General features: G+C 39.9%; 1 protein-coding gene across 4 annotated transcripts; it reads right to left on the bottom strand.

The window, feature by feature from the left end:
* Positions 1–807: 807 nt before the first annotated feature.
* LOC130285366 (izumo sperm-egg fusion protein 1-like) lies at positions 808–11,805 on the bottom strand. Of its 4 annotated transcripts, XR_008847317.1 has the most exons (12): positions 11,459–11,805; positions 11,295–11,369; positions 11,117–11,200; positions 8,429–8,449; positions 8,182–8,196; positions 6,620–6,703; positions 5,146–5,196; positions 3,359–3,433; positions 3,020–3,120; positions 2,532–2,674; positions 1,186–1,357; positions 808–992 (listed from the first exon to the last, which is right to left on the bottom strand). XR_008847317.1 is itself a non-coding variant. In XM_056536728.1 (10 exons), exons 1-10 carry the CDS (start codon positions 11,676–11,678, stop codon positions 957–959), a joined length of 762 nt encoding a protein of 253 aa, XP_056392703.1. In that variant the 5' UTR covers positions 11,679–11,805; the 3' UTR covers positions 808–956. The 4 variants fall into 4 exon arrangements, 1 of the variants encoding a protein (XP_056392703.1); XR_008847318.1 differs by lacking the exon at positions 1,186–1,357; XR_008847319.1 differs by lacking the exon at positions 2,532–2,674.
* Between the last annotated feature and the right edge of the window lie 404 nt (positions 11,806–12,209).

Below are 12,209 nucleotides of genomic sequence, written 5' to 3'. Positions count from 1 at the left end.
CCATACCCGCCCGTCCTCCTCACAGCTCCACTCCGTTCTACTGTTGCAGTACAGCACTGGGGCCGCTGTACTGTTTCTCCCAGCGGCCCCAGTGATTTTAAAGTTAACCCGGGGCCGCTGTGAGGTAAACAGGGCCTCCTTGTGTGCTGAAAAGATTTTTCGGATCTGGTCACTGTTTTAAAGTGTCCGCGGCTGGGCTGCTAATCTTTAACAAGAAGCCAATGCTGCGGCCACAACAGTTACCCCCCCCCCCCCCTACTGAGTAGCCGGCGGGACGGGGGCCCTAGGCAATTGCCTGGTTTGCCCCACCCTAACGCCGGTCCTGCATACACTAACAGACATACACTTACAGACACACACTACAGACATATACTTACAGACACACACTACAGACATACACTTACAGACACACACTACAGACATACACTTACAGACACACTCACCTGGCCATCCCTGGTTTCCTCTTTCCTGGATTGGCTGAGACTGACGTGTGATTACGGTGACGTCCTCCTGCGCGGGTCTCCGGAGGAACGTCACTTGTGCGGTGTCCCCTGTTTGTCCATGCCGCAGGCTCACTGTTTTAAAGGCCACTGTGCCACTTTAGAACAGTGAGCCGCAGTGTAGTGGCAGGGCCGGCCCTCTCTGGACCGGCGGCAATGGCTAGCTGCTTTAGCATGGAGTTAGCTGCTTTGGGTCACCAGGAATGACAGTGCCCAGGGCAGCTGCCCCTAGTAGTTCTAATTCATTGTCGGCTGTTTTAGATACATGCAGATATCGGTGTAAATCAAATAAATGCTACAGACAAGGTTTCTTCGGGGGAAGGAAACATTTATTTTTTTAAGTTTTTTGTGGTTTTTTATTTTTTTTTCTTTGTTTTTGTTTTTTCATCTTTTTTTTTCTTCTTTTTTTTTTGTGTGGCCACATGATCTTACAGCCTTTACACTGGCGAGATATCCTTAGCCTTTTTTGATTTTCTTAAGTACATGAAGATACTGAAAGAAAAAATAAAGATATTATTACATTATTTGATACCTACATGTAAATTCCACCACCTTGAGAATGGGTGGAGTGTGAGCAGACATCATTAAATGGATTTATTGTACTGTATAGCTGAGGATGTCTGTTAGTTAGAATGACTGATCCCTTTGTTATATGGCAATGTAAATACTACTAAGTGTTACAAACCCTAGGCCAGCGAACAGTGATAAGGTGATGGCACCAGCTACATATGCTGCAATGTCGGGTAACTTAAGTGTGGGATCCTCAGCTAGTGGCTCGGAGGTTGACATTTCTGTCTCTGCGGGAAGTGTTGGCACAGGCTTGTCTATTTCAGTCACTGCTCCTAATCCGCTGCCAACTAAATATTAAAGAAATTGTCTTAATAGTACAAACCATCAGAATAAAGTATAACATAACAATATTGGTCATAAAGGATTTTCATACCATATGAAACATAGAGCTGCAGGTTGAATACAATTGTACAGGTCTTAGGGTCTATTCACACAATAAAATTTCTGCCTCAAATGAAAGCCCAATACACTTCTACAGGCGTAACCTGTAGCTTCTGGGCCCCCGTGCAAAATCTGCAACAGGGCCCCATGTGTCAATTATACTACTGGTCTCTTATGGGGCATATGTGCTTTGGGGCCCCCTTAGGCATCAGGGCCCCGGTGCGACTTCTACCTTTGCACCCCTTATAGCTATGCCCATGTATATAATTGCCAAGCTTCATTATCAGCTCCAACTAGAGATGGAATCTCCGCTCAGAGAATAAAATACACACCGAATATGATACAGTGTGAACCCAGTTTAATTTATAATTAAAGAACAGCCATCATTTAACCTTAATCCGTTTTACTATTAAAGGGGTATTCCAGGCAAAACCTTTTTTTATATATATCAACTGGCTCCGGAAAGTTAAACAGATTTGTAAATTACTTCTATTAAAAAATCTTAATCCTTCCAATAGTTATTAGCTTCTGAAGTTTTCTGTCTAACTGCTCAATGATGATGTCACGTCCCGGGAGCTGTGCATGATGGGAGAATAACCCCATAGGAACTGCACAGCTCCCGGGACATGAGTCATCAGAGAACAGTTAGACAGAAAACAACAACTCAACTTCAGAAGCTAATAACTATTGGAAGGATTAAGATTTTTTGATAGAAGTAATTTACAAATCTGTTTAACTTTCCGGAGCCAGTTGATATATATAAAAAAAAGTTTTGGCCTGGAATACCCCTTTTAATTTACCAACCTCTAAATAGAGCCCATGGTAGTGCTCTTCACTCCCTGCTTCACCCCTCAATTCATCTCATTGTATGAGATCCTAATTCTCTGGGGCCTGTCTCCTACAACAAGTGGGAGCGAGAAGTACACTGGGGAGTGAAGGCCGCTACCATACACTTCTACTGACTATATCTAGAGATGGGTATTTTCTTAAATAACTGTAACACTATAAATAATATTATAGTCATGTATAACAGAACTAAATCCAAAATCCAGTAAATTGTCCGTAATAATGGGCTCTTACCTTTCACGTTATAAGTATATTTAGCAATTGGCACACCAGAATTAAGAATGGTGGTACATATGTATTGGCCAGCTTCATATTTCTGAATTTCTTTCAGCTCAATATAAGGATCCTCAGTTACCCCTTTGTGCAGGATGAGAAGTCTGGAGAGATAATAAGAGTGTTTCAGATATGTCTCAATGGCTTATAAACTATAGATTTATACGCCCAAAGCAGGGTCTGCCACGCCCCCTCCATATATCTCTATGGGAGAACGGAAGATAGCCGAACAGCTCTCTCATAGAGATATGTGGAGGGGGCATGGCGCCTCCGCTTCGGGCAGGGGTCCTGATGCGCCGTTCCAGGGGAGAGCCATGGCTCCGTACAGGAGGTTGTGGGGACCCCCTGCGATCCAAACCCTATCCCCTTCTTTTGTATGACATATCTCCTTTTATGACAATAATTTTCTACTTTACACCTATATTATTGACAATTTTAATGGTTTTTACCTTACTGAAAATGTTTTTATATCCGTCCTCAAGCCTCGGATACCATTCTAAGTTACAGGCAAGGAGAACATCGTGATCTTCTGTAACTGCAATATTTCTCTCTAAAAAGTGACATGAAATATTATAGTCATAATTTTGTAGCTAGTCTGTCTCTGCACTTAGTATATATATATATATATATATATATATATATATATATATATATATATATATATATACTATCATAGCGTATGAATGTGCTGGGGTTCCTTACATGGGACTACATCTGTCTGTCATTACAGAGAGATGCCTTTACATTGTATATGCTAGTGACTGGTTTATTTTATACTATCTACTTACCTCCACAGTCTATAACCTCTGCAAGACGTGATGTCATATCTTTGCACGGAGTGCATTTATCTCCGGACTTTAAATCTGATGAAAATAAAAAAAAGTAAAGTGTGATCCGAGTATTAAAGTCTCTGTAGAATTTTTCCTTAGAATCAATCTCCTGATAAAGGGGTGATGGGTATCACCCCTCTGTCACATGGACAAAACACAGGCCGCCATGAATGAGGCTTCTATTCTGCTTATGGCACCATTGGAGAGGTATAGTAAAGTAAATGTCCTTCTGGTTCAGCAAGATTTTCTAATAGCAGGGTACTGAATATTGAAGGGGTACTCCGGTGTAAAAAAATGTTTTTTTAAATGAACTGGTGCCAGAAAGTTAAATAGATTTTTAATCTCGTTCTATTTAAAAATCTTAAGCCTTCCAGTACTTATCAGCTGCTGTATACTACAAAGTTCCTTCTAGTTTAAAAAAAAAAATTCTGTTTGACCACAGTGCTCTCTGCTAACACCTCTGTCAGGAACTGTCCAGAGGAGATGTTTGCTATTGGGATTTGTTCCTGCTCTGGACAGTTCCTGACATGGACAGAGGTGTCAGCAGAGAGCACTCTGGTCAGACAGAACAGAACAATACAACTTCCTGTGTAGTATACAGCAGCTGATAAGTACTGGAGGGATTAAGATGTTTAAATAGAGGTAAATTAAAAATCTGTATAACTTTCTGAACCCAGATTACTCCTTTATGGAGATGTTCACACATTGGCTCTAATGTTGTTTTTGCAAACCCGACATGTTTTGTCGGGTTGTGCCCTTTGTGCCAGAAATTCTGTCTGCACCAGATTTTGCACCAGATTTTGCTCCAGAATTGAGAAAAACCCGACTAAGTCTCCATTTTACTGAGAACACCCGAAAGGGGCATGGTCAAAAAAGGGATGTGTTCCTGACATTTTTTCAAAAACCAAACATATTGGCCCTATTTTACTAACATGATTCTGGCTCTTTTTGTCAGGTTTAGCACCTAAATTCTTTCTTACGGAATGTGCGACAGTGATGTCATGCCCCGCCCCCTCTATACAAATCTATGGAAGTGCATAGACTTCATTCATCGTATGGTTAAACTAACATGTAATCTTGATACTTTAGGTTGGCACAATTAGAACAATACTCAAATTATATTGTTTGCATTATGTTTTACTGATTAAAAAAAATTCTAAACTTTTTAGAAAAAATAAAATAAAAATGGAATTTCCATTTTCTGACCACTATTACTTTTTTCTTTCTTTTTTTTTTTTTCCCGGCTCTATGAAATGGTTAATGTAATGGTTAATGTGTGGGTTAAACCTTTATAACTTTTTTTTTCACTTTATTGGTCACTTAGGGGACTTTTAGGAGGAATCATTAAATTCCTCATACAAGTCAATGTAGTTCCATAAAACTGCATTGATCTGTGTGCTCTGCGCTTAATTCATAGAGCCGGGCTGTATCAATCACAGAGCCATGGATCACAGGGAAAGAAAGGTAAGCCCTCCGGTTACCTTAGTAGTGAATCCTTTAGATCATGTTGGCTATTATTGGTGGCCCTCAGCTACAGGAGTCAGGTGAGGGCCGCCCGGTATGTATAAACGTCATTGGTCATTAAGGGGTTAAAAAAAACTGAAGCTTTGTATAAATTTGCAGCTACCCATTATACTGCCATTTTTTCCTTCTCATTTTACAATGTAGCCTTTTAATATTGTACAAAAATGTACTGGATTTTATGTTCTATGTTTTCTACTTCCTAAATATAAGTGGATATTTACCGAAACATTTGTTCTGGGTGGTGCATATGCAGGTGCACTTGTCAAAGAATTCTGTGAAGAGAGGGAAACATAATATAAAAATTACATCATCAAGACACAATATTGTAATTTCTATAGAAGGAGGATATGCACAATGTCCAGGCCCTGTGATTTATTTTACATAGTGTAAGTGTGGTGCTCTAGTACAAGACATGGCCCTGTCAGGTAAATGCTGCCTCAGGTGCCTTTGCTTGGCCCCACTGCTCAGGGTTCTGTATTGTGCTCTAATTTGCCATATCTTGTTTTTCAATGTATTTATTATGTTGCATTTAATAACTGTTTAACATTCCTCATGCAGAGAAAACCATGTGATCCTTATGCCCGATGGGATGCCCCTAAGCCTGTGCTTTAAGTAGTGTAGGGGGGGGGGGGGAGATATTCTGTTGAGGAGAACTGAAAAAGCAGTGTGGAGAGGAGTGGGGAGGAGTCTGTAGTAACCTGAAGAGTTCCTGTGGAAAAGTCAAAACCCTTCAACCATCTGCAAGTACCCCTCCACACAGGTCCAGTCTAAAAGTCTACAATAGCAGGAGATAGAAAGCCCCAGCCAACTCTTGATCCAAAAGTCTAAAGTCAAAGCATGGCGGGAAGCACTGCAGTGAGTCTCAAGTCAGCGCGGGTGGTCTCAAGTCTATAGTGTAATAGTTCCTCTGCATCTCCCCTCTTTCAATTGCATTGTAAGGGATTGTAACAGTTATCTTGAACCTCAGTATAGGCAGTTTTCCTTAACCCTGCATCTGATGTTGTTATTCCCCAGTGCTTGGCCCAGGAGAACTGTTGTACCTTGGAGCATGGTGGTTAACGCTACCCTGATGTCACAAGTGACTATTTGTCTGTAGCTGCACTCCAATACTAAAACTATAACATGTCATATTAGCCCACCACCTAAGCTAATGTCCCCTGTCCAATAACAAAGCTTATATTCTCCCAAACATGTCCTCTATATATAGTGTCCTCTACATAGCACCCTCTATACTGTGCACAAATGTCCCCATAGACTGCTGACCATAGTGACCTCCATAAAGTATCAGCCAGTAGTCTAAAATAACACGATCCAAGCAGCCAGCACTAAAGATAGAGACAACCCAAGTGTGCCCCAACAAAACAGCTGCCTGTTTATTCTCACTTTCCTCATGTTCCTTTTCTGATGCCCTCTGTTATAAATAAATATTGGAAGCCAGTCAACAGCAGCTCCTATTTACTGGTTTTAGATTATTTTTTCACAGAGAGGAGTATAGCAGATATGTAGAGCTGCGTATTCCTGTATAATAGTCATATTCTGATACCAATGTGAACTTTTAATACAAATCTTATGTACATGCACAGCAGTGACTTATGGAATAATAAGGTTGATGATGATGCGATCGTAGTCATTCTGGTCACTATTAAGAGTCTTACTATGAAGCTTACAATTATTTTACTTTACTATTAACCTTACCTTGATTTCCAGAAGATCCTCCAGCGCAAATGGTCTTCTCCTTTTCACAGGTCCTGCAGTTGGTCAATGTTTGGACCAATAAACCTGAGGAAAGGCAGTTGTTTAAAAAACTTACAATGTTAGGGTATGTTAACATGGGCAAATTTGCTAATTTTGGAAGGGGAAAATTTGCTAATTTTGGAAGGTTTTGTTTTCACGCCGTACAATTTACGGTAAAAATGTCATGTGTTCTTTATTTTTGGGTCAATACGATTAAAATGATACCCCTGATAACATACTTTTGTATTACTGTTGCGCTTAAAAAAAATCGCAAACTTTTTAACCAAATTAGTATGTTTAAAATCCCCATATTTTGAAGACCTATAGGTTTTTCATTTTTCCGTATAAGCGGCGGTATGAGGGCTCCTTTTTTGCGCTGTGATCTTTACTTTTTATTGATACCATATTTGCTTATATAGAACTTTTAATCCATTTTTTATAAATTTTTGGGGGAATAAAAAAGCATCTATTTAGAATTTTTTTAATTTTTCCGTTCACGCCGTTCGTCGTACGGTATCATTAACATTTTATTTTAATAGTTCAGATATTTACGCATGCGGCGATACCAAATATGTATTTAAAATATTTTTAAACACTTTTTGGGGATGAAATAGGGAAAATGGGACAAGTTACATTTTTATTGGGGGAGGGGGTTTTTCAAATTTTTTTTACTTTATTTTTTTACTTTTTTTACTTTTATTTTTACACTTTAATAGTCTCCATAGGGGACTATTTATAGAAATCACTCGATTGCTAATACTGTTCAGTGCTATGTATAGGACACAGCACTGATCAGCATTATCGGTCATCTGCTCTGGTCTGCGGGAAGGCAGATCAGAGCAGAAGATGCCGGGAAGGCAGCAGAGCCAGGTGAGGGGACCTCCGTCTGTCGTGCTGGATGATTGGATCGCCGCGGCCACGCTGTGGGCGATCCGATAATCCATTTTAGTGACCGCTATGCTGCAGATACCGTGATCTGTATTGTTCACTGCATCTGAGGGGTTAATGGCAGACATCCGTGGGATCGCGGATGTCCACCATTACGGGCGGGTCCCTGGCTGCGATCAGCAGCCGGGACTTGCCGCGCATGATCCGAGCATCGCTCCAATGCTCGCGGTTATGCTTAGGTTGTAAATGTACGTCCTGGTGCGTTAAGTACCACCGCACCAGGACGTACATTTAGGGCGCTCGTCGTTAAGGGGTTATATACATTACTGTACCATAGCTTTCTTCAAACTTTGGTCAGACCGGGGAGGGTTCCTGTCCTGAAGTTGCTATTGATTCTAATGGGTGCATAAATTCGGGACTGGATGGCCACATGTCACTTCTTTTTTTCTTCATTGTTAAACATCCCTCATTGAGATCAATGGCAGCAGGGATTTTTTTAGTGATAGGACATGGTTTTGATGTTGAAATCATTGTGCTTGTTTTACTTTAAAAACCCACATGGTTAATGTTCATGTGAATATGGTCCTATAAAATTATTTTATAATATTTATATAAGAAATATAAAATCTACTTACCACAGTTGTCAAAATCTGAAAAATAACATAAAAAAGGAATATTAATATTTCATTGTCATATACTTAAACTGAAAAAACTATAATAGTGAAAAAAATTATAAACAACAGTCTAAATTACCAATAGCGACTGAGGTGACTAGTAATTCTCAGTCCCAGAAATGGTGAGTTACTATGAGTTGTTACTTTGTAACTCACTTGTAAAATAAATATAGAATGTTTTCATAGAAAAATATCTATAAGAACTCACCTTTCTTGTTAGGGCATCTCCCTAAAAATGGAACATAAAAAAAAAAATGTAAATGACAAATAACAAAACAGAATATTAGTAAAACACACTATATATTATAGCTATATACATATGTAAACCAAGGCCGATGCCACCTATAGGCAATGTAGACTCCAGCCTAGAGCGCACATTGAATAAGGGTGCTGCGCTCAGGAAGCAGGTTTTTTTTGTTTTTCCTCTGCCGGGGCACACTCATCTCCAGTATGCAGAGCACTCAGATATTTCCCCTCCCCCTCTCAATGCCAATGGCCTCCATTTTCAACTTTATTTGTGTCCTTTAGCAGACACTATTGCTGTAGTGAGACTATCGCCATGATTAAGGCTTTCTAACAAACCGAAACGCGTCAGTGTTTCATTTAGCTTTTAAATGTTTGTTTTTGAGCACAAGATTTTTAATGGATATTATGAAAGTTTGAATTTTTAGGGGAGCTGATATTCCACAATTTTTTTGTTCCTGGACAAGCTCCTTATGAGTACCGGCTCCTCTGCATGGTTCCGTGCCTTCCCAGCCTACCCCCTGATGTGTCTCTAGTGAACCTTATCTGTGGTGAGCAAAAACTTTGTTTGGATTTTAGTTTACTTTTAGCCCCGCTGTCAACTTCCTCCCCTCCACAAATTCAACAGATGTGCAATGCCGTGACCTCACAAGGCCCCAACATAGAGAATGGTGGAGGAGTTTGCACCTCTCTACTCTGTGAACCATTCTGGCACATTTTTAGTCAAGGAAAGTGGGTGAGGTGGCAGTTTCTAAGACAAAGATACCAGATGCTTTAGGCTGCGTCAAGGCATGCTGGGCATTGTAATTAGCAACTTCCAACATTCTTTGACACAACCTATGGCTCTGTAGCTCACTCAAAGCTACAATTCTCAATATGTTGCACTGCAACCTATACTATTTTACTATATAGTGCAACATGCTGGGAGTTGTAGTTTTGGTTTTGGGTAGCTACAGAGCTGTGTGAGGGCATGCTGGAAACTATCTGCAACTCCCATATGTAATAAAAAGAGATCAAAAAGTCACATGAAAAATGGCACAGTTTAAAACTGCAGATCACGGTACAAAAATGAGCCCTTCCTTATACAGCACCGTATACAAACAAATAAAAAAATTATAAGGGTCAGAAGAGGACAAAATTTCCCCCCACATATGTATTGTATTTCTTCCTTTGATGTCACACATATATCATCAAATATGCAAATTAGCATGGCTGGTATTTTTTTGCAAGATAAAGATGGCAACTCTACAGATGATGCATGCTAGGGACGTCTTTTATGTGTCCTGTTTAGACTGCCTCAGAGGTTGCGTGGGAGATTGAGGCACCCGGCACATGTTAGGAAGGGGGAAAGGGTGTGAATATGGTTGGGACAAAAATCACTCAAAAAAACACCACACTTACTGGTTACTGGTACAAGGGCTGGTTAGGCACCTATTCCCACAATGATGCAGGTCAGCCACAATGCTATATAAGGGGAGGTCGCACAGGTGTAAAATACTGATGAACAACCACTCACACGCCTACTATTCATGAGGGGGGTACTTGCCTAGTATTATAGTTGCACACAGATAAGGCATACACAGGGTGGCAGTTACATGATAATGTGTAGTGCACCATGCTGCCTTACAATCTATTAGTGACACCCATACTATTCAATCAGGCGGGCTGCCCAGCATCTTCTATGTGCACCCCACATGCACTGACACCCCAGGCTCCCCCCAGCATCACAGTGTTAACAGTGCGGTGTTATTCATTGTATGGTGATATCGTTCACAAACAAATGTGGGAACACAACCTACTAAGGCCATGCTTACACACCGGCCAAAATATATTTCTTTAGACCAAAGTGTTTTTTTTTTTTTATTTTTATTTTCAGGGGTGGGGGGGGGGGGGACGTAATGAGGTTTTGCCTAGGGTGGCAAAAATCCTTGCACCAGCCTTGATATCAACTCTATGGCTGTGTTACCTCACAGTATTTTGGCCTATAAGGCGATATTCCCACATAGCCATCCACATTCCACAAGCCAGGAATGGATCTTAAAAGAGGAGAAGATAAATTGTCTCCTCTGTACGTGTCCTTCATATATGAGCTGTTTTTGGCTTTGATTTTAATCATTAAAAACCTGAACGTGTGAACACAGCCTCAAGCAGCCCAATGACACAGGAGGATTGTTGTGTTTTCTTAATTTCTTTATTTCATGTTTCTGGTAATGATATGTGAGAAGGTGAATCACACATATATGAAGCACAATTTGTAATGGGTATGCCAAATAGGAAAACAAATTATATTAGTAAATCTGAGCCATTGTATTACATCAATATCACTTACATATCTAAACTACCAAACTAAAATACTGACCTCGCTGCCATGGCAACCATTCTTTGTCCAGCTGTCAACATTCTAATGCTCAGCTGTGAGTGGTTGCCAGGAAAAACAAGTACAGGTCTTAGTTAGTTTTGATATATAAGAGCCAAATAAGTTATCATGGTTCACAAAAGTGGCAAGTAAATGACAAATTGAGCTCTGATACATCTGTAAATGCATTAATATACATTTTGGGGAAATCTGTGGGGGAGGGAAACCCTTTATCAGATGTAACATACAGGGGAAGGCTATCCATGTCATCCCAAGACTGGTTCTGTATAGACTTACGTTTCTCTGCCTCCTGCACAATATTCTCAATCTTCTCCTTGAGTCTTTTGAACTGGTGTTCAAGGTCATTGAGAAGATTCACACCTGGAATAAATAGAAGTGACAGATATATCAGCCTCTGCTCCCAAACTAAAGCCATTTCATTTCTATTCATCTACATTGAAAATTCAGCAATTACCTGTAGAGTCCAAGTCCACGATGATATTGACTGATATTTTATATTCGGACCCTATTTCGGATAGGGCATACTCATCTGGAATATAAATACAGAACAATCATTATTAATAATGCATCCTTTTTGAATTTTCACAGAAATCATAATAGTAAAATTAAAAGAATTACCCAGAGTCCCCACATCCTCCAAGTATTGTTCAATTTGCCTTTTGGCAGCGTTTGCAAAATTTTTGATAGTCACATAGGCGGCGGTTTCTTCTACCAGAACCTGGTCCTGAATAAAGATCTTCAATTTCTCAAGAGCCTCCAAACCCCTTTTATTGCAGGGTATGCATCCAAGGGACTGTGCTATCAGGAGCCATGTACCAAATACTACGCTCCACATCATTTTATTTTTGGTCAAAACCAAAAAGTCTTTATGAATTTGCTTCCAGTAGTTACTGGTCGCTTAGTCCTGTCAATAACTTCTCTAACTGAGAAAATGATAGAACTGATACATTCTACAGCCTTACACACTGTCTTAGGGGAACATGTGTTTATGACATCATGATGACATGATGATGTTATAACGCATATGCCAACAAGGCACTGTAAGACATAAGCAACTGAAAGGATTTTATTAAAATAGATCTTTCAGGAGCGTCATTATAGTGTCTTTAACCCCTCAAGGGTTAAAAAATATGGCTGCAATTTGGAGACTGATCTGATAGGATAGTGATGGAAAACATGACTTATGCTCCATTCATATTTTTGCTGGAAGCTCAAATAAAGCAAACTCTGCCACATTGGATACAGCAGTATTCTTACCATCATAACATATCTTGAGAACTGAACATGACATCCCTGTTTTAAGTGAATGGGGTCCTTCAGGAGACTGATATTTGTTTTTACATATTTTGAATTATAAAACACATAGACA

Source organism: Hyla sarda, chromosome 1 (genome assembly GCF_029499605.1).
Source record: "Hyla sarda isolate aHylSar1 chromosome 1, aHylSar1.hap1, whole genome shotgun sequence".
NCBI lineage: Eukaryota > Metazoa > Chordata > Amphibia > Anura > Hylidae > Hyla > Hyla sarda.
The sequence above is the reverse complement of the archived record's forward strand: the minus strand, read 5'-3'. Positions and strand labels throughout refer to the sequence as shown.